The following is a 27,287-nucleotide window of genomic DNA, read 5'->3' as shown; positions in this document are numbered from 1 at the left end:
CAGATCGACAAGCTCAGTGTCCTAACCCACTGAGCCACCGCGTCCCTTATACTGTAGATTATACTAACCTAATTGCTGATGACAATAATAAAGATTGCAACTTTGCATATTTGTCTCAGTTAAAATTGAATACCTCTCAAACACTTTTAGAATAATACTGCATACCTGTCTTGTGGCACTGATGCCCCAGCCAAATGCACCACTGTGGGGTAAATATCCATCAGACTTGTGGGTTCCTCAAGAACAGTATTAGGAGCGATCTTTCCTGGCCATCTAACTATTCCAGGCACCCGGATTCCTCCTTCCCAACCTCCCATGCCCTTTCCACCTGCAGTAGAGGAAAAATGGATCATTAAATCTTAAATTACAGTCTTGATGTCATGGTTCCAACTAATGAGACAGATCAAAGAACATTCAGGCATTGTTTATTCTAAAAAGTCTATAATAATGAGAACAAAGCATCGGCACTCATGGATGGATGCCAGAATCCTCCTCCCCTGAACACATCGTATCAAACACAATTCCCTCCCTTAATTTACATGTCATAAATCACATTCTCCAATTAGTTTAACATGCAAAGCTTCACTTCCTTTATATAGCGTGCCATTCCTTATCTTATTAAAACAACCTGGTTAGCATTTTCCTCCCCCACCAGCTTCATTTGATTCAAAGCAAAACAGTTTAAAGAAAAAGGCTGCCTTCACATCGATAAAGTTTTTTTCATTAAACTTTTGATGAGTCAGTCAGCCGTCACATCGCTGGATTTCACCAAAGTAGCTTCAGACAGTGAGTACCCCTTCCATTGTACTAGGTACTGCAATTTCCCTTTAAAAATTCTAGAGTCAAGAATGCCTTTAACTTCATAGTGTGTCTGACCTGCTACTACGAGGGGCCCAGGTGCCTTCTTAGGGGGAGGTCTTAAGGTGGAGTCCCGAAAAGGTTTCAGCAGGCTGCAATGGAAGACAGGGTGAACTTTCCCTAAAAGCCTAGGGAGTTTTAATTCTACTGTGATGGGGTTGATGATCCTTATGATGGGGAAAGGCCCCAAGAATCTTGCTGGGTAATTTGAGGCATAAATATTTAGTTGACAGATAAACATTTTCCCCAACTTGGAATGTTCTTTGGGGAGCTTTATTTTTATCAGCCTGTTTTTTATAAGTCTTGGAAGTCTTTTTAGCACCATTTTCATGTTTCTCCAAACTTCTTCCCACCCCCTTACCCATTGATCAAGTGTCTGGGAAGCAGAGGGCACCTGAGGGTATTCAGGCATTGGGCTGAATTTTCCTGTGGCTACTCTGAAAGGCATGTAGCCGGTGCTGCTGTGAACAGAATTATTGTAAGCCACCTCAGTGAAAGGGAGGAAGTCAGTCCAGTTTGTCTGTTGGTAGGAAACATAGCATCTGAGATATTGCTCCATCATTTTGTTAGCGGATTTTGCAGCCCCACTGGTACCGGATGAAAAGCACATGATAAGCCTTGAGATGATCCAATTAATTTAAGAAAACTCCTCCAAAATTTTGCTGTGAACAGCACTCCTCTATCTGAAATTATTCGCTTAGGGGCGCCATGCAGTTGGTAGATATGTTTCAGGAACAATTTAGTCACTTGTTGGGCATACTGTATGGGAGTCCTCTGCAGGCAATAAAATGAGCCTGCTTCGAAAACAGGTCTATCACAGTCCAGATGACAGTATTTCCTCTACTTTCTGGTAGGTCTACAATAAAGTCCATAGCTATTTCTTCCCATGGTTGGGAAGGATCTGCCACTGACTGCGGTAACTGAGGGGTCTTCCTTGGCTGAAATTGTTTTCATGGTGGCACATATGGTACAACTCCTGACATAGTTTTCCACATCTCGTTTTAGCCCCAGACACCAAAATTGCTGGCGGATTAGGTGTAGAGTTTTTAAATATCTGAAGTGTCCAGCCTGTTTTACATCATGGGTGTGTTTGAGAGCATTGAGACAGAGGGCTTCAGGTAGATACAGTTTCCCCCCCCCCCTTGTGTGCCAAACCACCCCTGCATGTTATCTTTGAACCAGTGATCGGTGAGGAGCTCTCGTTTTATCTTCTTCGCTCCCAGGTCTTCAGGATTAGGGTTTCTGTGAGGTGTGAGTTGTGCTGCAGGTTATGAACTGGGGATAATTGCCTCATAGACCTCTTCGCATTTGTTTTTGTACTAGGGCAATCGGGATAGCGCATCAGCTAAGAAGTTTTTTCCTCTCAGTATGTACTTTAAAGTGAAGTTGAAATGATTAAAGTACTGCACTTTTTTGGGGGACAGTTTGTGGGGGGTCTTCAGTGCCTCTAGGTTTTTGTGATCTGTCTATACTTCAAATGGCACCTTGCTCCCCTCTAAATAGTGTTGCCAGTTTAACAGAGTCCATCTAATAGTGAAGGCCTCCTTCTCCCAGATTGCCCATCTCCTCTCGCTTTCAGACTGCAACATCACTGGTATCCAACAGCTCTGACTGCAACGTCACTGGCATCAGCTTGGATTATGAAGGGGTCCCCTGGGCATGGATGCTTTAGGACTGGTTCAGCCACAAATAGTCTTTTTAAATTTTCAGAAGCTCTTTGACAGCTCTTCGTCCAAGCAAGTGGTTGGCCCAGTCACAGTTTCCCTCCTCCTTTGCCTGTCTTGAGTAGTTCTGTAAGGGATAGGGCAATCTCAGCAAAGGAGGGGATGAATTGGTGATAAAAGTTAGCAAAACCTAAAAAGCTCTAAAGGTGTTTGCAAGTCTCTGGGGGCTGCCATTCAATTATAGTTCTCACTTTGGCTGGGTCCATTTCTATGCCCTCATTGGAAATTCGGTAGCCAAGATAATCTAATCGGGTCTGATGAAATTCACATTTCGACAATTTGGCATATAGCTTGGCCTTCAAGAGTTTCTTTAACACTTCTCTCGCTAGCTTTATATGATCAGTCATATTTGTGATGTAGATCAAGATGTCATCAAGATACACCAGAACACCTTTGTGTAAGTGATCATGTAGGACCTCATTAATCAGCTGCATGAATATGGATGGGGCCCCCTGCAGTCCGAATGGCATGACTTTGAATTGTTAGCTTCCCAAGGGACAATTAAAGACAGTTTTCCACTCATCTCCCTCTTTTATTCTCACCTGGTAGTATGCCTCTCTCAGGTCCAATTTTGTGAAAAGGCTTCCCTTAGCTAGGTGGGTTAACAAGACTTTCAGGAGGGAGAGGGGGTATTTGTTCTCCACACTCACTGCATTAAGCCCTTTATAGTCTACACAGAGACAAAGAGACCCATCTTTTTTCCCCCTTGAACAACACAGGGGCTCCCACAGTAGATTTGGCTTGCTCAATGAACCCCCTTGCCAGGTTTTTATCCACATATCCATTTTGAGGGGGGACATGGCATACATTCTCGGTCGTGGGAGTTTGGCTCCTGGCAACAGTTCGATAGAACAATCATTGGGTCTGTGAGGGGCAGGATGTTGCATTCTTTCTCACTAAATGCCCCCGCCAGCTCCCGGTACTCACTGGTGACAATTGGTTCGCCTGGTGGTGGTGAGGCAGCCATGTGCGCTTGCTCAGTTGGTGGCCTAAATTGTCCTGCCACATCTGTTGAATCAGTGGGAGCTTTAGGCCCTTATAGGTAGTCTCACAGTTCTCATTCCTTTCTCTCACCAGATAAACAGCTTCCATTTGTCCAACCAGGCAAATCACAGCCTCAGTCATTTTTGGGGCCACCAGAAAGTGAATAAACTCCCAGTGCTCACCTATTTCTAGGCATAAGGGTTCTGTTAATTCCATGAGTAAAGTCCCTCCCATCAGGGAGCCATCAGCTTGCTTGAACCTCACAGATTTGGAGAGCAGTTTTGCTCGTATGCCGTTTCATGGCAAATGGCAAGCTAATGATGCATGTAGAGCATCCAGAATCAACTAGCCCCTTTAAATCTACCTGCGTACCTGACTTAGGGATTATGAGCTTGGCAGGTAGTGAGAAAGGTGGGATGTGTCGGCTCACCATTGGGTCGTTCTTTCCTTCATCATCACTGGTGAAAGAGGGTAGAATGGGGGCAGACCCAGCCTGAGTTCTGATGTCCTCCCATGTGGGGGATGTGACCTGGGCAACAGGGTCCTGTGTCATCCAGTTGGATTTATCTCCCATTAGCCACTGTGCAAGTTTCTTTCTCGCTGCTGGTCCTGGTCTATTCTGCAATTGGGGGTAGGGAACTGGGCAAGTCGCTGCTCGATGTCCCTGCTGTCTGCACTGGAAACACTTAATTGACGGGCTTGCAGGTGGCCTGGGTCTTTCAGCCATCACAGTAGTTGGAGATTTTCATGGGGGTGATTACCATTCCAGTTGTTCTGGTCTCGGCTCGGCTTCAGGTGGGAGAGGCTTCTTATAGTGGGTGAGCTGAACATCTAATCTTACCACTGCCCGGTACTATTCTTGCAGTTGGTCAGGTACATATTGGTAGGTGCAGGCCTGAAAAAGGTGGTCATCCAACCCTTCCCTGAAATGATGAATTATAGATTTCTCAGGCCATCTCTCTATCTGACCGGCTCTCCAGGGCAGGACGGCCATCTTGTTTTATCTTGTGGATTTGTTCTTCTGCTTTGAGGGCAATGGATGGGTCTTCAAATCTTTCTTTCAGCCCTAGGAGGAACAGGTGTGGGTCCTCCAATTCAGGGGCTTGTTCATTATATAAATTATCTAACCATTCGGATGCTTCTCCCTCTTGCTGGACACAATCACATTGACCATAGCACCTGGATCTGGGTAGAGATAGGACCAGTGAGTCAAATGAGGGCATACTTGGTTGAGAAAAAAGATCAGTTTCTCTGGGTCCCCATCGAAGGTTGCTCTGAAAGGTGGGGCCATCATTTGTTGCTGGGGGCCCCACTGCAGCTGTTGTAACCCTAGTTGCTGCTGGCTCCAAACTGATTGTTGATTCAATGGCTGCTGGGGCCCCCACTGTAGCTGTTGAACCCCCAGTTTCTGGCGACCCCATTGGTGCTGCTGTATGCCCAAGGGTTGCATGTTCGGGCCCTGCTGCTGCCACCCTTGCTGTGGTTGTCTGAGGGAAGGCTGCTGGCTCTCCCTCATTTGTGGGCCACTCAGTGGTTGCTGTACATTTGGGGTCAGTGACCAATCTCCTTGCTGTGGTTGTCCTCCCACCAGCTTCTGATCTCCAGGCTTCTGCACCACCCCAAGCTGTTGCAAGGCCTCTATTACCTGTGGCAAGCTCAGAGGTTGTTGACCTTTCACTTGTGGGGGTTTCCCAACCTCCCATTGCTGCACAGGCCCCAGGCTGGGGCTCTCTGTGGGTCTGGAGGGCATGGCAGAAGGCTCCTGGGGCTGGTGGGCTGTCTGGTCTGCAGACAGGATTTTCCACTCACCCAAATTCTCAGTGGCAGATGATCTGGTAGCTCTCCACCATTCTGCTTTTGAAGTCTTTGGCAGGGCACTCTTGAGGTGTCTGGAGTCTCCGCTGGAGTGGTTCCAGCCTGACGACCAGATATGCTCTCCTAACTACTTGGGTTCTCCCCACAACTGGAAGACCTGCACAAACTTATCTTTCCACAGCATGCTGTCTGTTACTTCCTCCTCTGAGGTGTCAGTAGCTGCCAGGTCACCATCTTCAAGCAATTTCTCTTTTCCCATGATTAAGATTTTTCCCTGAATCTTTGCCAGTTTCTCTCAAGGCTAGAGATAGCAGCTGGGGCTCAGGACCCCCAGGTTGTTTGAAAAGAAAGGTGATTCTGGCATGATGTCATGATTCCGACTAATGAGACAGAGCAAAGAACATTCAGGCATTGTTTATTCTAAAAAGTCCATAATAATGAGAACAAAGCATCGGCATTCATGGATGGATACCAGAATCCGAATTCTCCTCCCCTGAACACATTGTATCAAACACAATTCCCTCCCTTAATTTACATGTCATAAATCACATTCTCCAATTAGGTTAATATGCAAAGTTTCACTTCCTTTCTATAGCGTGCCATTCCTTATCTTATTAAAACAATCGGGTTAGCATTCTCCTTCCCCCCCAGCTTCATTTGATTCAAAGCAAAACAGTTTAAAGGAAAAGGCTGCCTCTTATATTGTCAGAGCAAAAACATCCAATGTTTGCAGCATTGACCATTACATTTCTCCTTTCATTAATGCATTAATATAAAGCCTAGATTCCAGGGACAGGTGAAAAAGGAAGAGAAATGAGACCACTAGTTCCAGTGTCTTTTTCCTTCTGAATATGAAAATTTTTGCATACACAAACCAACAAAAGCATCCACCAAATAAGCAAGTTTGTTTTTTAATTCAGTTAAGATGTTTAATTGCAAACATTTTAACAGAATAACTGAGTTGGAAGGGACTTTGGAGGTCTTCTAGTCCAACCCCCTATTCAAGCAGGAAACCATTTCAGACAAATGGTTGTTTAGTCTCTTCTTAAAACCTCCAATTTTGGAACACCCACAACCTCTGGAGGCAAAACATTCAATTGACTAATTGTTCTAACTATCAGGAAATGTCTCATTTCTAGGCTGGTTCTATTCTTGATTAGTTTCCATCCATTGCTTCTTGATTTACCTTTTAATGTATCTTATTAGAATGGAAACTTGCCCAAATTTCAGATCATTTTTGCAATAGGGTATTCTTTTATAATTCAAATATAGATCTGATTCTTTATGCATCTTTCTTTTCTTATTTTGTGGGGCCATTCCTGAATAGAACCAAGCCTTCTTCCTTTTATCACCTGAACATATATTAATATAGAAGTTTCTTATCCTGTATCAGAATATTGGTTCACCTAACTCCATACAGCCAACATTGATCGATAACCCACAAATCACAGAATTAAACATTAAATTGGGAAAAATTAAAAAGCATCCAATCCCAATTAGATATAAACTCAAACATATTGTGGAAAATAAAGATGTAAAGCTGAGGTTCAAAACAGATTCAAAGATCTGCATTTGAGGGCACAGTGTTTTGGCTATTGTGGGAATATGCTAAATGATCATAAAAAAGAAGTTGGAAAGCAATAAGAAATATGAGGGACGCGGTGGCTCAGTGGCTTAGGACACTGAGCTTGTCAATCAGAAGGTCGGCAGTTCGGCGGGTCGAATCCCGAGTGCCACATAACAGAGTGAGCGCTTGTTACTCATGTCCCAGCTTCTGCCAACCTAGCAGTTCGAAAGCACGTAAAAATGCACATAGAAAAAATAGGGACCACTACGGTGGGAAGGTTACAGCGTTCCGTGCGCCTTTGGTGTCTAGTCATGCCAGCCACATGACCACGGAGATGTCCTCGGACAAGCACTGGCTCTTCGGCTTTGAAACGGAGATGAGCACCGGCCCCTAGAGTCGGAAATGACTAGCATGCATGTGTGGGGGAACCTTTACCTTTACCTTTAAGAAATATGTATATTTTGTTAATCAAGCAAAGCCATAGAAATAGCTATGAAAAGAAGATGCTGTAAGCCAGAGGAGATCAACAGCAGTATCATAATGAACGTGCATAAATAGGTTTTAAAGATGGAACATAATGTTAACCAAAAATGGAAGGAGCATTCAAAAATCTGAACAAGAAGGCCAACGAAGGTGACACTGCATTTGAGAGAGAAGAATTTTTGGACAATAAATAGTAAAAAGTTATATACACCAACTGGCAAATAGGAAAGCCTCAGGGATATATGAAATCTCCATAGGCCAATGTGGCAACAACAAAAGTCATCATAGTCCTTTGCCAACAAATATAGGGTAAATAAACAATATAAATATACATCTATATCCCAATGTCTAAAAAGGAAGATTTATAGGAATGCCTTAATTATAGGAAAATAGCCCTAACAACACATTCCAACAAGAAATTCAGAGAAGGATAAGAATGGGAAAAACCAAACTGGGGATCTGTATAAACTCAGAAAAGAATTTGATGCTTCAATTGAAACAAAAGTTAGAATGAGTAATTCACCGGTCATTCCTATTGCTATGTACAGATGGCACGAGGGATGAATTCTGCAAAAGTTCAAAGAAAAAGATTGATTCCTTTGAAATATTCCTTTGAAGTAGCTGATGGAAGCTACTTCCTTGGACAATCTAGAAGACCAAATGTCCAGTATTAGGGAAACCTGAATATCACTGAACAAGGAATATGAAACAAAAATGATCATACTTTGGAACCATCATGAGGTCTGATGCATTGGTAGAAAAGATGATAATAGTGGACAAGATACAGCACATGAGATGGATAACTGAAATATTGGAAGCTACAGTTAAGTATCTACAAGAATTATGTACAGTGGCAAGAGGCAGGAGAGTTGGAGAGCTTTTACCTGTAGAGTCACCAGGAGTCGGCTGTTACTTTATGGAACACAATATTTTACAGGGAAGTGTCAAAATACTGTAAAATTTCCTATGTGCCTTGAATGATTTTTAAAGTACTTTTCACTAATAATACTTGATCAATCAGTGCTGAAAGTTCTGCAGCCCACACTCTTACCTTTGTATTTACCATTCCAGCCACCCAGCCGTTCACCCCATTGAAAAACCTCTATTCTTCCTCCATTATCTGAAGTAAAGTATGTAAAAGTATCATTCTTCAATCCTTCTTTGTTGAGAGCAGCAAGAATGTTTCCTGCAGAGTTTAAGCAAAATACAGCTTATTGCCAAACAGGAGATTTAGCAATAAAATTAATATCTGAACAAATAAAAAAGTAATACACTTATCTATTGTACATATCAATATTTTTGGCTTCTGTTAGTTCAAAATAAATATGGAGAGTCTCCAGCTGTCTTTTTCCTACAAAACATTTCTTTCATTGGAATTAAGAAAAAAGGGAGTGGGGAATAGTTACCAATAAGTACTAATAAGGATCCCATTTTTAACCCCTACATTAAAGATCAAAGTAACTTATTTAATCCTTTTCCCCACTGATGAATTATTCTACAAATAAAAAGAATTTGTCATTTGCATCACATGTTAGCTTTATTACCAGACCATAAACATACCTGTTGTATGTTCAACTTTAAATAAACATGGTATAACCCTCAGTCCTAAAATCACAAAATAAAATTGTCTCTGTTTCACAGTTGAAGGAATTAGGGAAGCTGCTTTCTTTTTTAATAAGATTTTATTGATTTTTTTTTTACCTACATATAATATTTTTTCAATCAATGTGCTGTCTGGGTTTAAAAATGCTAATACATATTTAATCCTTCATTCTTCCCTCTAGCCATTGATAGAATAAGTCCCAAGTTTGGTAATATTCTGTTTCTTCTTTTTCTTTCAGTCTCATAGTCAATCTGTCCATCTCTGCGCATTCCAGTATCTTTTTAATTATTTCTTCTTTTGGTGGTATTCCTTCATTTTTCCAATATTGCGCAAATATTATTCTTGCTGCTGTTGTGATGTGTAAAATCAAATACAGGCTTTGTTTATTAATCTTTTCTGGCATTATACCTAGCAAGAAAAATTCAGGTTTAAAGTCTATATGTTCTCCCAATATCTTTTCTAACCAAGTATGTATCTTTTTCCAATAATTCTTTGCTTTGTCACATGTCCACCAAACGTGAGAATACATGCCTGAGTTATGTTTACATTTCCAACATCCAACATCCAAATGTTTTTAAACATTTTTGCTAATCTTGCTGATGGCAAGTGCCATCTATAAAACATTTTATATAAATTTTCTTTGTACAAAGTTGACATTGTCAGTTTATAATTTCTCTCCCATAATTTTTGCCATTTTTCTAGTTCTATATTATATCCAAAATTTTTCGCCCATCTTATCATTGTTTCTTTAACTTGTTCGCTTTCCATTTCCAGAATTAACAAAAAATATACATTATCTTGATTAATTTCTCACCTGAAGTTAACAAAATCTTATTAAATACAGTTTGTTCTTTATAAAATCCATACAGTTTTTTCATATCTATTTTGCATTTGTAAATGTGCCCACCACGACGAGTTGACACCCTAATTTTTCAGTTCTTGTTTAGATTTTAAATTCCCTTCAGCATTTAGAATATCTCTATATGTCCAATTATTTTCAAAGTCTACCAAGTTTGGATGTACAAATGCTTCCATAGTTGACAACCACCCTGGAATTTTCAGGTATATTTTACTTTTAATTTTTCCCCATACTATTAACAATGCATTCCTTATATAGTGATTTTGGAAATACTTATGAACTCTGTTTTTCCCATACCATAAAAAGTGTGCCACCCCAGTTGTAAATCATGCCACTCCAAATATAACAATCTTTTGTTTCTAAGAGTTATCCATTCTTTCACCCATGTTAAAACAGATGCTTGATAATACAGAGCCCACTCAGGTAGCCCAAAACCTCCATTTTTCTTAGCATCTTGTAATGTTTTCATTTTAATTCTAGCTTTCTTTCCTTGCCAAACAAATTTCAAAATTAGTGAATTTAAATCTTGAAATAATTTTTTCTCAAGTTTTATCAGAATTGTTTGAGATAGAAATAAAATTTTCGGCAACACATTCATTTTCACTGTAGCAAATCTTCCTAGTATTGACAGTTGCAAATTTTTCCATCTTTCCAAGTCCATCTTTATTTGATTCAATAATTTTATGTAGTTATCTTTTTTATTGTTGAACATCTTGATGATAAATGTATACACAAATATTTAACCTTTTAAACTACCTGTAACTCTGTTTTTTCTGACATTTTATCTGTGAGGTTCTTGACTATTACTTTAGATTTTTATTTATTTATTTTTAATCCTGCCATTTCTCCATACTGTTCTATCTTTCCCAGTAATTTAGGAATCATCTCTGAAGGTTCTTCTAAGGTAAATACTAAATCATCAGCAAATGCTTGTAGTTTGTATGCTTCACCTTTTAATCTCGAGTCCTTTAATTTCTGTATCTTGTCTAATATTTCTGTTTAAAACTTCCAGAGTAAAAATGAATAACAATGGGGATAGTGGACATCCTTACCTTGTACCTTTTCTTATCTCAAAGCTCTCAGTACAATCTCTGTTCATGTTGGCAATTTGATCTCTAGTTCCTCTACCTCTTCGAAATCCTTCACTTAATATATCTTGTAGATTTTTATATAGCTCTGCCAGTAGCCCATCTGGACCCAGTGTTTTTCCATTTTTTTGTCTTTTTATGGCCTCTGATATTTCCATCATTGTAATTCTTTCCTCTAACATAGTTTTAAATGTCTCTGGGATTTTTGGAAGATTATTTCTTTCTAAATATTGAACAGTTCTCTCTCTTGAAGTTTCCTCTTTATCATACAGTTCCTTGTAGTATTCCTTAATTATCTTTTTTATTTCTTCATTTTTAAATTGTAGACAGCCTTTCTCATCTACTAAATGGTATATCATTTTCTTCTCTTTCTGCTTTTTAAGTTTATAAGCTAACCACCTTCCTGGTTTATTTGCATTTTTCAAAAAAAAAATCTGTTTTGCTCTCTTTATCTGCTCTGCCACTTTTTCTGAGTCCAACAAGTTTAGTTTATGTTTTATTATTTCCATTTCTCTTTTCAAAGTCTTTTTCTGTAGATTTTTTTTGTAATTCTGATTTTAATTTTCCAAATTTTTCTTTTAGTACTATGTACTGCTGTCTTCTCTGTTTATTTTTCTTTGCCATATATGTTATGGCTATGCCTCTAAAGTATGCTTTATCTGTATCCCATACATTTTGTAATGTTGTATCTTTTTATTTTCTTTAAAGAAGAGCTCATTTCTTTTCTCTCTTTCTTTTAATATAGATTGATTTAAAGTCCATCTTAGTCTTTTTTGTATTCCTCTCCATGTCACTTTTAATGGATTATGGTCTGCCCATGTACCTATTTTTATCTCAATTTCTTGTATATTCATCCTCAATTCAGATGTCATCCAAATCATATCAATTCTTGACCAGGATTTTTGCCTGTTTGAATAAAAAATGTATTGTAATTTTTCTGGATTAATTTCCCTCCAAACATCTTGTATTCCAATTTCATCTGTCATATCAAAAAACGTCCTAGGTAATCTTCTTCCAGTTTTCCCTGTTTTACTACTTTTATAATCAATTGTTCCATCTACTATCACATTAAAGTCTCCTACTAGACAAATATTTTGGTACTGCATTTCTATTATTTTTCTGTGTAGGCTTTGATAGAATTCTTCTTAATTATTGTTTGCTGCATAAATTGCTACTAACAATGTTTGGTTTTGGTGTAGATATACAGTATTTCTACCATTACAATTCTTGCTTCTTCATCTGAGTACACCATTTTAGAATTTATTGTCTCTTTGACAATAAATTTATTGTCTCTTTTTTCTGATGTGCTGATGCATAATAAAGTTTCCCAAGTTTTGAATATTCCAATAATTTATGTTGTTTTTTTTATATGTGTCTCTTGCAAACAAATTATATCTATATTCAATTTCTGTACTTTCCTGAACATTTTGTTTCTTTTTGATGGAGAGTTTAGTCCATTTACGTTCACTGAGAAAATTCCATTTTCTTTCTCCATTTCCATTTCCATTATTTATATTTAGGTCTAGTCAATCTCATAATCCTCTGTTCTCTGGCAGTTCCTTCACCTTCACCCTCTTGTTCATCTTTCTCTTTCTGTTCTCCTATTTGTATAGCTGCTCCTTGGACTGTCTCTTCTATTTGTTTCTGTTCCTTGCTCTCCTCTTGTCGTTGTTGCACTCCTTCATCTAGAATTACTCGATTTCTTGCTTTGAAGTCCTCTGCTTTCCAGATTGAATCCAGTCGATACCTTGTGTTATTCCAGTTTATTAAGAAGCCTTCCGGCATTAACTATCAAAAGTTTATGCCTTTTGCAATCAGCTTTGTAGTTAAGAAATGGTAGTGTCTTCGAATGTCTCTTACTCTCTTAGTATCTGTTTTAAAACCACGATTTCTTTATTTTTATATTGTAATGGCTCATCTCTCACTTTTCTCAGTACTTCATCTCTTGTTGTTTTCTTTATGAATCTTACATGTACTCTTGGTAGTTTATTTTTTCTTGTGTAGCTTGAGTTCATTTGAAATATTTCGTCTATCTCCATTTGTATCTCTGCTCTGTCTGCTTTCAAAGTTTCTGCCAGAAACTCAATGATCACAACTGCTATGTTTTCTTCTCTCTCCTCTGGGATATTTTGACATCTCAAATAGTGTTCTGCCTTGTCCATTTTCAGAATCGCAACTGCTCACTCTAGATTTTGATTAGCTTGTTTTAATTTTTCATTTTCTTGTAACATTTCCAACTTTCAAAGTCCACTCTTCTATAGTCGGCAGTTCCTCCTTCTTCCAATATTGCGCTACTAAAAGTCTTGCTGCCATGATTAGATTCAACATCAATTTAGTGTCTATAACAGTAGCATCTGTAATAATACCCAACAAAAACAACTGTGGAGAAAACTTTATCCTTTTCTTAAATATCTTTTGCATATTCCACCAGATTTTAATCCAAAAAGCTTTAACTTTTTTACAAGTCCACCATATATGAAAATACGTTGCATCCTCGCAACCACACCTCCAGCATTTGGGCTGACAGTTCGGATACATACTTGCTAATTTTTTAGGGTCTAAATGCCACCTATAAAACATTTTATAAAAATTCTCTCTTAAATTTTGGGCCTGTGTAAATTTTACATTTCTAACCCAAATCTTTTCCCAAGTATCCATTGTTATAACCTCTTGAAAATTCTGGGCCCACTTTATCATACAATCTTTAACAAGTTCCATTTCTGAGTCGATTTCTATCAATGCATTATATATACTTTTTATATGTGCTTGACCTTGATCTCTAATTTGTTTTACCAAATTTTCATCAATCATCGAAAAACCAACTTTCTGATCCTCTTTCCATCTTGCCTGTAACTGCCCATACTGGAACCAAGTTTGTACAATCTTTTCTTCTTTTAGAATATTATATGGCTTTAATTGCCATACATTCCTTTCTAAACTTAAGATTTGCTTATATGTAGTCTCATCATGTTTCCTTCTTAAGTTTGATAAATGAAACATACAATGTGATATCAATAGACCAAAGACATCAGGGGAGCCAAGATGGTGGAGAGGCAGCAAAGGCTGTAAAGAGCTCCTCCAAAAGTAAAGGTTTTATTTTATTTTACTTTATTTTTATTTTAACTTTTTAACCTCTTTTAATATTGTATTTTAACCTACCTCTTTTAAACTTTTTAAACCCATTTTTAACCCATTTCAACCTTTTAAACCATAGTTTTAAACTTATTTTTAAACCTGTTTTAACAAACCTGAATGGGAAAAAGAAGGAAGAGACAGCACTCTGCAGCAGAAAGTATATCCAAGCCTTTGAAGCAGCAGAAAATGGAGGATTATATTGCAAACAGACAGTCTGCTCCAGTAAGTAACTCATTCGCAGGCACCTTATCAGATAAATTTAATTTATGTGACTCATTGGAAGGGGACTTACAAACTGAACTGGAGAGCAGACAGCGTGTGGAGTTGTCCTCCTCCCTCTTGGAGAATGGCTCCCCTCCTTGGAATCTGGCAACAGCCTCTTTTACACAGGAGGGAGATGTAGCAAATTTGAAGGGGGAAAATGTGACAGACTTCCTCTCTAGACAATGTTTGCTTACAGCTCAAACTGTAAACTCAATATATAATCTCTTGTCAATTGTCATGGATAAGGTTGATTGTCTGAAAGAGTCTTTTGCAGAGTTTGTTAGGAGCCACCCAAATACTGTGGAAGGACTTGGGAGGATAACCATGGACAGACATGGGATGGCTAACTCAGAAGGTGAAAGTAGAGAAGGACCTTGTTCTCCTCCCAAAAATTTGAACACCTACAGAGAAAACACTCAATCAGGCAAAGGTCTAAGAGATGACCAATATAACTACAGTCTGCAAACTAACCAGGTTACTTTGCAAATTTATGACAAGAGAGTAAATAGAGGGCGTTGGAGCAATAGAAAAGCTATTAGGCTGTCCCTGAGCCAGCTGCTCCGCTGTGAATTCACTCTGATAGATCTACTACATGTAGAGTGGCTGCCAGCAAGAACACAATGTATGAGAATTCTCCTATCATTCAAGCAGCCCACAATTCCCTCCATGCTCTTCAGAATGAAGCCCTTTCTGAGCTTTTTCTATATATTTCCAATAAGGGTCTTTTGCTCAGAAAAAGTGTGCCCACTCCTGAAACAGCGTCACCAAGAGGGAACTGTCGCTTTAAATCTAGGCTGCAACAGCCCTCACACTACTAAGCCTGAGGCTGCTGCAACTGAACTGACCCTGAGAAAGCAAAGAAGCAATACACGAACTGTGTTACCCACAGCTGCAGGAACTGCTGAGGATGTGCCAGAGGAAATGTTGATTGACCTATTCAGTGCATTGCCAGAACCTGAGCAAGTTAACATCATTCAAAGATTGGACGACCTAAAAGAGGCACTGACAACAACCCAATCTACAGCAAAGCCTCTATTTAATTTGGCTCCACTAAACACGCAACCTTGTGACAAGATATTTAATCAACAATCTGCCTTTACCTCAACAGTAAAAAAAGGTGTTGTCACACAGGCTGAGAGTGGAGTAACTGCACTGACTGACCCAGCCTCTGAGAAACAACTGAAAGACAAAGGGCTTCATCACACAGTGCCCCCTAAGCTGACAAACACTAAGGACACAATCCAGCTTCCATCCTCATCTGATTTAGAAGTTCCCACAACATCTCTCCACAAGATGAACCCTCAGCCATGCCCCTCCAAAAATGGACATAAATCTACATTTATAGATTTAAGCCAGAGTACCTGCTCTTTGGAAAAAAAATCATTCTTGGAGCAAGAGCAGAGGCACACTGGCAACCGAGATATAGAGGAGCAACAACAAGTTCTGCAACCCACGAGGAGAAATATCGAACCTCACAACAACTGTGTTTATATGGGAAGCTTAGATGATATTGACCCAGCTCCATTGTCAAGTTGACATCTGGCATTTCCACCATCTAGCCAATCAACCAAGTCAGACCACGTTGCTTCTGAGAACCCCATACAGTTGATGACCTGGAACATAGCTGGCTGGAAAAGGATGGTTGATAGTGGACTAATGAGCTTTCTTTCTAGATTTGACGTAATAGCCTTTCAAGAAACCTGGCTAACCGAAGTGGATGAACCAGTACAATTGCCAGGCTTTCAGGGATGGGCCTCCCCAGCCCTAAAAACAAAGAACAGAGGGATACCCTCTGGTGGGCTATGCATTCTTATAAAGGAAGAGTTGCAATGGCAGGGAGAGAAATTATATAACGAAGATAAGTATCCGTACTTTCTAGCTGTCAAATTTGAATATGACCAGTTTGAGTTAATATTGGTAAATGTGTACATTCCTCCAAGCACATCCCAGCACTATAATTTTGAATATTGGATGGGCTTGGAAGTTATCTTAGAAGATATATCTATACTGTACCCTCAGTCCATAGTGGTATTATTAGGAGATCTGAATGCTAGACTGGGTCCCTCTCTGTATGAGCTTGCCCAGAAGAAGGGAATCCCAGGGGAGTTCTTTGATAACCATCCTCAGTGGCTCTCGAGAGACTGTAAAAGTAATGCCGCTGGCCTGCTCCTAGTCTCCTTAATTTTTAAGGGTAATCTCCAAATTTTGGGAGGTAAGGACAAGAATTATACATACCCTTATACATACCACTCAGCCAATTCAAGTAGTGTACTGGATCTCTTTTGTGTGTCTAGAGATAAGGCTGACCTCTTCTCAGAGGTCACAGTACATCTTAGTGACAATAGCGACCATCAGCCTGTAAGTGTGACATTGCGAGGCCGCTCAGATTTAAGACCATATAACATGGCTGACAGATGGCTCACCAAAAAGGTAGAGGTGACCCAAAATAAAAGGTTAATTTGGGCCAAAGTTGATACTAAGGCAATATTAGAATGCCTTAAAACAGAGAATGCTACTAAGTGGGCTAAAACAATACAGTCATCTACTACTGACTGGATGTCAGCCTTCAATGCATTCTCCAATCTGTGTAACATACTGAAGAAACACCTAACAGCTAAACCTACTACAAAAAGAGCCCAAGTGGGTAGACCTCGCTGGTTTGATCCTGATTGCCAGCGACAGAAAAAGAAATTGAAGGCAGCCATGAGGCTTGCCCAGTGGAATCCTACTGCCCATATACAAGCTAAGATGCTGCACACAAGAAGGGAATATAAAAAAAAACTATAACATTAAAGAAAAAACGTTTTGCCATTTCAATCTGGTCAGAACTTGAGTTGGCTGCCAGAAGTCATAATTCAGTATTATTTTGGCACTCTGTAGCAGGTATTCTGAAGGAACGGAGATTTGCATTTGACATACCAATCTCTGCTGCGGACTGGGAGAATTATTATCAGTGCTTGTTTGCCCCCACCGAACCGGTAAAGAAATTATTTTTAAACAGTGATTTGGTAAATCCTAGAACTCTCCCCCCTTGGCCACCAGTCTCAGAAAAGGAGATACAGTCCATCATTAAAAGCTTAAAGAGCAATAAAGCCCCAGGCGAGGATTTTTTACCAGCAGATTTATTTAAGAAATTTCCCAACTGGTGGGAAATTAGCAGGTCTTTTTACACACATAAATAACACCTGCCATATACCAGACGGGTGGAAGATGGCAATAGTTGTCCCTATATATAAAAAAGGGAATAAAAAGGATCCTAGTAATTATAGGCCCATCAGCCTGATTGACATTGTAGCAAAAATATATGCTAGGTACCTTTTGAACAGAATTGAAATCTGGGTAGAGGAAAACAACATCCTCACAGAAGAACAAGCAGGTTTTAGACAGAACAGATCTACTATTGATAACTGCTTTGTTTTGAACCATCTAATTGCCAAATATGCCTATAAGAGGAGACCCCTGTTTGCTGCTTTTATAGACCTTACAGCAGCATTTGATATGGTAAATAGAGACGTACTATGGAGTAAATTGACATCTCTTAAAATAGAACCCAGACTTCTGGCTTTGATTAAAGCCCTTTACACAAGTACCTGTTTGAGGGTGCGGTATGGGGTTAATGGGGCCCTGACTAACAGGATTCACACAAATAAAGGGATAAGGCAAGGGTGTATCCTGGCCCCATTATTATTTAATTTATACATCAATGATTTGCCAGGGTTAATGAAGGATACCATGGTACACATGCCGATGATCCTAAATACTTACTGTAACAGCTTGCTTTATGCTGATGATATGATTTTATTATCATACTCACAAGTAGGATTACGTAGGCTATTAAGAAGATTCAGCTCTTATTGCCAGGATAACTCCCTAATTATTAGCAAATCCAAATCGAAAATAATGGTGTTTGGAAGAAACCATCAGAGACATAAGTGGCAATTAGACGGTGAACCAATTGAACAGGTTAATACCTTTGTATATTTGGGAGTAACTTTTTCCAAGACTGGATCTTGGGCCTGCCATCATCAACGAAGTACATTTAGAGCAAAAGCCCGTTTGAATTTATTGCTCAAACTAAAGAACCATAGTTACCCAGGGTCCCTAGCTCCACTACTCAAAGTTTATAAGGCTAAGGTTACGACAATGCTCTTGTATGGAGCAGAAATTTGGGGTCTTTATTCAACCACAGCTTTAGAACGAACACAGTCCCAGCATCTGAGATGCATTTTGGGTGTAGATCCAAGAACATCTGCTGCAGCAGTTAGAGCTGAATTGGGAATTCATACAATTCAGGCATTATCTAAAATTAGAGCTTATAACTACTGGTGCAAAGTTAATGAAATGGAGACTGATAGACTCCCCAAATTATGCCTACTAGAGCAAATAAAACTGCAATCACAAATCTCCTGGATCACTAAACTAACAAATTTTGTAAGAAGCTGTGGCCTTCCTGTTTCTTGCATAACAGGAGAACAATCTAAAAAAAGAGTTGCGCAAAGAATTAAGGATATAGAAGCACAAACTGATATAGCTATCCTTAGTAAGGTGGGTAACTTGAAATGGCTGAGTAAATACAAATGTACTTTTCAAGTGGACAGTTATTTGAAGTTACAACTCCCAAAACATCTTAGGGAGATATTTACGAGAGCGAGATTCGAACAGCTTGATACAATGGTCAGATATGGGAGATTTCATGCTATACCGTACAATGAGCGTCTCTGCATTTGCGGAGCGGCAGAGGTAGAGGACCTGGCTCACATCCTATTTGACTGTTGTTTGTATAAGAGGGTGAGAGACAGGTATCTTGGTCTATATACCAAACGAATGACCCATTGGGATCCCCATATCAAAATAACTTACCTTATGTCCGGCCAGAACTTGAAAATAACATCCAACGTAGCACAGTATTTGAACAAAATGATCCAGTTAAGATCTGCATATGTGGGACTGATTGGGGTAGATTGTAAGGGCGACTCCGAAATATAATGTTTCCATATTTTATCTATATCTTAAATTTGCATTTTATTACTATTTTAACTTAAATTGTATTTTAATTCCATTTTAAATTGTATTTTATCAAATTCCATTTCGGATTGCTTTTATCTAGTTTTGGTGACGGTTTGTTGCTGGAACTTTGTACTTTGATATGGCCCAAGGGCTAATCAATAAAGTTGTTGTTGTTAATAGACCAAAGAATATGAAGCATCCAGCTTCTAACATTTCCTGGTATTTCTCCTCTTACTTGTTCTGCAAAAACTAGATTTAGTTATATTTCTCTTTCTTTCCTTGACAGGAAATAACTTGATATACGAAACACTATACAAAAAACTTTTGTCTTAAAAAGTATGTATACAAGAGGAATTATATATTTTGTCCCTAATTATTGGCAGATAAGGTATAAAACTAAAAACAAATGAATATGGTAAAGATGTTGAAGATCAATAAAAAGAAAAGGGTTCCAGGAAAGTTAACAATTTTAATTACTCACCAACCATCCAATCCATTTCTTCAACATTGTCTCCATATAAGCCATGTTTGCTTGTTCCATGGAACAGACTGGTGCTATAACATGGTGTGTGGACATGTAAGAATGAAACAAAAAGGAGGAATGGTCTGTTTTTGTTTCTGGGAAAAACAAAGATAAAATAAATCAACTCAGTGTTCTCATTAAAACTACAGGTGGTCCTCAACTTATGACAAACTGAACCCAAAATTTTCATTGCTAATCAAGACAGTTGTTAAGTGAATTTTGCCCCACCTTTCTTGCCATAGTTGGTAAGTGAATCACTGCAGTTGTTAAGTTAATAACATGATTGTTAAGTTAATCTTGCTTTCCCATTGACTTTGCTTCTCACAAAAGGTGATCACATGATCCTGGGATACTGCAACCACCATAAATATGAGCCAATTGCTAAGTATATGAATTTTGATCATATGACTATAGGGATGCTACCATGGTCATAAATGTAAAAATTGGTCATAAGTCACTTTTTTCAGTGCCATTGTAACTTTGAATGGTTGCTGAATAAATGGTTTTAAGTCAAGGACTACCTGTATGTCATTTAGCCAAGTGGAATTAAAGGGTGACACTATTATATGATATCAGACTGTATTTGCTCTTCTCTAATGGAGGGCTATATTGCTGTAGGCTGAAAACTAGATAGGGAAACAAAGAGACAAAGGATGAAAGAAAAGCAGCAGTGAAAAAGCATTTCCTCCGTACAAATGTTTTGGTTGCTAGGATGTTGCACCTCCACTTAGAAGGGGTTTTAGAGGGCAGATCCCAAGCAAAAGCATGGAGAAAGAGTGTCTTGTCTGCCTAACAGTATGCTCCTTTTTAATTTTTTTACTCCTTTGCTGTGGTAAAAAAGGAATACCTGTGAATTTTACTCCGTTAGTTGTTGCCAACCATAGGAGGCAGTGTTCATCTCAATTTTAAGGCCACTGAACCAGCACTGTCCAAAGACATTTCTGTGGTTATATAGCCAGCATGACATCACAGAGTGTTGTTACTTTTGCTCCAAAGTGGTACCTATTTATCTACTCAAAAGTGCATGCTTTCAAACAAATAGATTGGCAGGAGCTGGGCAAGGACAGGAATTCATCTTGTTGTCTGGTGCTCAGGTGTTGAACCTGGGCTGTTGGCTTTCTAGCCAACAAGCCCAGCATCTTAACTGCTGAGTCACCATACAACCCTTGCTGGGGGGCGGAACTAGTAACTTAGACTAAGCATTAATTATCCTTGTTGCGGATTCTGGTTTAAATTAAATTTGTGTAATGCATAACTTATGACTACATGTCCATGGATAAAGATTATAGATTTTCCATCTCTTTTTTCCATGGAAAGTGCAAGATAAAGCCATATTTCAAATTCAAACGAACCCTTGTTATAGGTATAGATAAATATCTCTGGTCATAAGAACATCTTTGGCTGAAATGTACCAATATATTTGTAAAGCATTCTGATCCTTAATATTACAGCAAAACTAATTTCCCCATAGCAAAGTCTAGGTCTAGAGAAATCTATATACAGAATATACTCTCTGTCTTATCAATGTTCAGTTTTCAAGAAATGTTAGGCTTTCAGGAACATGCAAAAATGAAGACTATAGTGGTTTGATGGGTGCTGCTGCTTGAAAAGTATGGCATTGTTAGTATAATGTTTTTGTGGTTATTAATATTATTGCAGGATCCAGTCTGAGTCAGTAACCAGTACCAGAGGTTTATTCTTCCAAGCTTTCAGACTCAGTTTGGGCTCTAGCATGAGAGCTTGGAAGAATAAACCTCTGGTTCCGCTGACTGCCTCAGATTGGATCCTGCAACAGTATCCTAGCACATGTATATTTGCTTTCATTAATATTATTCATGGAGCTATTTTAAACATCTTATTTTGTTGCCAACCCTGTTAAGATTGTGCACAGAAATCAAACAAGATGATCCATATGTGTTAATGCATAAAAACAAACCAGAGAACCTAAGACCACTGGTTCCATTATTATGTTGGGTAGCAGTATCATTTTTAAAGAATAATTGCCAAGACAACATTAGACACATTGGGTAGTATAGATTAGCTAATGTGGATATTTCTGATCCTGAGTTGAAATACAAGGGGTACGTTACTTGTGGCAAGATATCTACAGATTCATCTATAGGGCACATTTTGAATTTTCTTCCACATTAAACACAGAAAATAACATCAACAGTGGCTCGGTTCACTGTCATTCATGCCATTGAGTTCTCCTGTCTAAATTACTGCAATGTGCTCTACATGGGCTGCCCTTGAAGAGCATTTGAAAGCTTCTGCTGTTACAGAATGCAGCTGTAGTAAATGGTGTCAGTTTCTCAGCACATGTAGTCCCACTGGTTTGTGAGTTGTCAGTATGTTTCTGGTGAAATCCAAGGTGCTGGTTATCACCTTTAAAGCCCTTTGTGGCTTGAGAGATTACTCAAGGAATATCAGCTGGCAGGGACCAGGAGATGTGGGTTTTTTTGCAATTGTGTCTACCCTTTGAAACATCCTCCCTTCAGAGAGTAGGATGGTCCTGGCTTTACAGGCCTTTTGTAAGGCCTTGGAGACCTGGTTATGTGCCTGGGCCCAGAGTCCCAAGGGTGTGAAGAGTCATATTTCTGGTTATATTTAACATCAATGGATTGTGATATTTTTCTCACCTGCTATATGTATTTAATCTTTAATATGTGATTGTAAGTTATGATTGCATTTTCTTAACTGATTCTATGATTGTTTCTTACAGAAAATCACTTTTTTGAGATAGGCAGACATATATATTGAATGAACGAATAAATGAATGAACAAACAAACAAATGAATGGGTGGATAGATGGAATCAAACACATGTTCAATATTGTAGGAATATTCTACTGAAGTTGGATATTAGTTACCTTTCAATAAATGAGACAGCTTCCCTCACTATCCTAAAAGCCACATCCTCTAATTTCAGTGGTTGTTGAACGATTTCATGATTTCTGAACATCAGACAGTTCCAGGATTTCAGAAATAAATAATGCACAAAAGTATAGGTAACATAGAGAATGCCACACAATATAATGATGAAAATTATTTTCCATTTCAAAGAAATCAAACCAATAATCTTTCCAACCAGAAGAGTAAAGAGCAAAATGTCAACTATTTTAACATAATATGGATTATTATTTCCTGGTTCAAGCTCTGAATATTCCCAACTCAGACAATCATTCACAAGAGTGAAAGGATCACCATAGAAATAATCAAAGCCATTATTTAAGGGATGGTGGCAATGATCATTGTGAGATTCACAGTTCAAACCCTGATGCCATTTTCCTGAAAATACAAACACAGAAATTATTGTTAATAGCAAAAATAGATTCAACATTTATGTATAAAAATAATAATCAATTTGATAACCATTTACTAGAAAGGACACATGCTCAAAAGTGGGAAAAAATAATATAGTGAAGTGAAGAACATTTGTAGAAATACCATTCCTGTCATTTACAGCTAATAGAGCCAATTCTGAATGATGCTATGGCAACCCAAGTCAGCAACCTTAAGAGGGATTCATGCTCTCCAGCCTAATGAAAATCAATTCAGACACAGGTAGAAATTTTACTGAGTTCCATGGGAATTTTCCCCAAGGTAAACATCCCCAGTTTTGTGCCTAGTTATAAATGAATTAAAGAGGGAAACCATAAATCCTGACTTTTCAACTTTTGAAAACTCTTGGAACATATGGAAGCAGAACCAACCTAGCATTAGAGCTGTTTTTTGCAGCAATCTGCATACTGTGAAATAAACTATATTGTATTCTGTTACAATTGTATTGCTGTAGAGACGAGATTATAAGATATTATGCCTTTATTAAGTAGCTACTGTTATTATGCATTTTGCTTTGGGATCAATAAAATGTATGTTACTTTGTCAGGACAGATCAACCTAAAATATGTATACTTTTTTGTTTGGAATAGGAAATATAGGTTTTATACTTTCAAATATGAAGAGTAAAAGCTGTAATGATCCAAAGAAATATAGCTTATTCCATCCTAAAATGTTATTCTTTCATCTGAAAAACTTGGGGAAAGGAATTTAAATCTGAATTGAGGTTGAACCCTGAAACCAGTCATTATGAACACACATAGAGAAAAACTCACATTACCTATTATGCCTGTAGTGTAACCTTGCTGCTGTAATAAGGTAGCAAATGTGGTTTCATTTATAGGCAGTCCACCTGTGGTACCAGGACCAGCCTTGACACGCCTCTCAGTTGTAGCTGCCATGCCTAAAATATCAAAAGGAGAATAAATGAATGCCCACTTTGTCCTTCGTGGAATTGGAAATGCAATCCATGTAGGAGGAAGGATTTATTTTGAAAAAAACTCTTAAGCCTTTGACAAACCTTTGAAGACTTTTGCAAACTTTAGAAAAGACCACTAAACTGAATATCCATTCTAATCTTCAGAACCCTCCAACCTTTCCAATCAAAAGGAACTCTTTCCACTGGGAAGTGAACCAGGAAAATCTTGGTGAGAGTAGTGTTAGTAATATTGATGTGACAGGCTATAGGAGGCCATACTTCTGTGTGATTCCATTGAGGCAGACAAGAATCCATTTGTTACAGTCAGCTGATAAGCAAAAACTGACAGTAGAAAGACTTTCTCATAGAAGACAATTGATAGAGTTGAGTGGCAAAGGAAGATGAAGCTTGTTTGAAGGGTCTAGCAGGGGAATGCAACTATCATATACCCTTGACTGAAGATTTGTACACTTCTGTCTGGGTTGGTTGTCCTCCTTCACTAAGCATGCACCTTCAGGAAGATGCACATGGAGTGGTGAGAAGGTGACACCTGGTCTAGCCAGCCAGGTTAGCTGAATCAACCCTGGCAATCATTCAGGTGGTGAACATTGGGACCAGGGTGGGCAGAATCAGTTTGGAAAAGAGGTTGTGGCAAAAAGGCAGAAGACAAAACATCAGGCACCAAGCCAAGGCAGCCTGAGAGAGGTTTCAACTCTGAATAGAGGTAAGTAGTTATAGTGTATACCTTTTTTAAATGAAAATTATCAGCACTTTTCATCAGTGATGTCATCAAAGTAAACAAACCCACGTGGTTTTGATTACATAAGCAGATCATGGCCCTATGTGGAAGTAACTGCCCTATTTTCAGATAAGGCGAGCAGAAGTGGCGTGTTGGCCTAAGCCCGTCAAGATAAGCAAGAGTAACCCTAGCAACCCTATTTTCAGACAAGGCGTCTTGAACCTATCCCCCATCAATAAGTCAAGGCAGTCAAGCCTCTGGGTACATGATTAGCTTAACCCTAGACTGATTCTATGGACATTCAAAACAAACAGGATAAGCTAAATAAAGTAAATAATTGAGTCCTGTGTTTTGGGGAAACAAGCCCTACTTTGGGGAGCTGTGAAATAATAATAATAATAAAAATGCTTTTTATTTCTAATCATTCTAGCGTAATGATGCTTTTAATTTTTGTGGAGTTTTAAAAATCAGTGCCTCAAAAGCAGGGAAAAAAGGAGGCCCTAAAAGGCGGCCAGGGCTTGCATTTAACCCCCTTTTTTCTAAAAGGTATTTATTTCTAGGAGGTTTTAAAATCATTTTCTCGAATGCAGGGTGGGGAAAAAAAACCATTTTAAACCCGCAGCTGGTTTTTACCTTTGTAAAAGTCTAAACACACATATTTTGTCAATTGAGCCCTCAAATCCACATGTACATGTAACCGTACAAAGCACAGCCTTAATAAAATTTATTCTGCACCCCCTACAGCAAAAACACAAGGAATATTAACAGGAATTAAAATGCTCACAAGAGGCAACCAGCCAGGTGGGAAGTAGACTTGTTCAGGCATGTTAGGGCTGTGGATCCAGGCATGCGTGTTTGTGCCTGATAGTAGAAAAGGGGGTTAGGCCTTGTTTGGGACATGCCTGGGCATGTCATACCCCGTGATTCTGGACAGGCACAATGTCAGGGAGTAAATCAAAAACTCCCTATCAGAGGGCGATGAACCGTGGTTCATTTGATGCATGGTGAATATCAGGTAAAAATAAAGAAACCCCGAAGCATATATTCTACTATAAAACTTTTAATTACAAAGAAACTTGTAAAAGCAAAGAAAGACTCATGACTACATGTCTATCTCACCGGACAGCACAAAGAAAAGGAAAGGAAAAAGTAACTTTTGTTTTTGGACATGGGCACACAGTAATAAATATAAAACCAAACAAAAAACATGGCTGGACATGTGACACTCACCATGGTTAAAATGATAAGATAACAATACAGCTTGGAAAAAAACAGACTGCATTGAGCTTACTGACAAACACTAAAAAACGCAGTGACACCCCCTTATTTTGTCAGTAAGGCAGAACTCAGATAAGACACATTTTCTTACGCAGATACTCGTGCTGGGCCCAGGATGTGGCTTGTTCAGCGTATCAGCAATCTGATCATGTGTAGGCACATACTGCAATTTTACAAAACTTTGTTTAACTACTTGTCTTATATTTTGATAACGGATGTCAATGTGTCTAGACCTAGAACCTGTAAATCGTGTTTCAGATATGTAAACCACAGATTCATTATCTTCCATCACAGTGATCAGTCGAATCAGCTGTGTCCAGATATCTGTGACTAGAGCATCAAACCACGTTAGAGAATTACATGCATCTGACACACAAGCATATTCAGCTTCAGTAGATGAACAAGAAACAAAATTCTGTTTGTGCACGTGCCAGTACACAGGAAGAATGCAACAAAATCTGTTGCAGGGGTTATGATAAAGAATTTTTTTTATTCAGACCCGTTTTGCCCGGCTGTAGCATGGTGTGTTGTAACTTTAATAGTGAGGTGCAGAGTACTTACCATACAACCTGTGAAATGATGAATGATGCTACATTATCTCCCTGCAATGGTAAGTAAAATATGTTTTTATTTATGTTAATGTAAATGCTGCTGGCGCTGATATGACACTAGCAGGATGTGCTTTATATTTTGCAAACTCCAAATTAATAATGCCTAGACAGCAAAAACTTCAAGACACCCAGATTTTATATTCCTGTGGTAATTGCAGCAGTCACAAAGCTTCTGCAGATTTTTCTGATCTAGACTATAACTGGGGTTCTGAGTTATCCCAGAGACCATGCTACCAACCCTGTGAGTTAAAGACTGGCTTGCTTGCGACTGCGGACATGGATTGGGGGGTACAGGCGGGTCACCGTATTGTAAAATAGCATGTTATGGGGGTTTATCTTCTGATTCTGATAGTGGTGATGAGGGGTATTTTTCTGATGGTGGAGACATGCCACCCCTCTGAACTCTGTATAACCAATAAAAGACTGTGTTAATGTCAACGCTTGACCATTTGTCACTTTTCTTTCAGTATAATGATGCATGAAAAGTTTCTA

At 38.7% G+C, this 27,287-nt stretch overlaps 1 protein-coding gene across 1 annotated transcript in view; it reads right to left on the bottom strand.

The window, feature by feature from the left end:
- The window catches only part of LOC308667239 (arylsulfatase H-like), a gene marked incomplete at both ends in the record, with an annotated part of 90,069 nt that overhangs the window by 17,132 nt on the left and 45,650 nt on the right, over window positions 1–27,287 (bottom strand). Inside the window, 5 exons of the mRNA XM_081326381.1 lie at window positions 166–328; window positions 8,483–8,617; window positions 19,869–20,005; window positions 22,780–23,197; window positions 24,030–24,152. Of these exons, the coding sequence (XP_081182507.1) occupies window positions 166–328; window positions 8,483–8,617; window positions 19,869–20,005; window positions 22,780–23,197; window positions 24,030–24,152 (976 nt within the window). The remainder of the gene's footprint in view (window positions 1–165; window positions 329–8,482; window positions 8,618–19,868; window positions 20,006–22,779; window positions 23,198–24,029; window positions 24,153–27,287) is intronic.

Source organism: Vipera berus (assembly GCF_964194415.1).
Source record: "Vipera berus genome assembly, chromosome: 4".
Lineage (NCBI taxonomy): Eukaryota > Metazoa > Chordata > Lepidosauria > Squamata > Viperidae > Vipera > Vipera berus.
The sequence above is the reverse complement of the archived record's forward strand: the minus strand, read 5'-3'. Positions and strand labels throughout refer to the sequence as shown.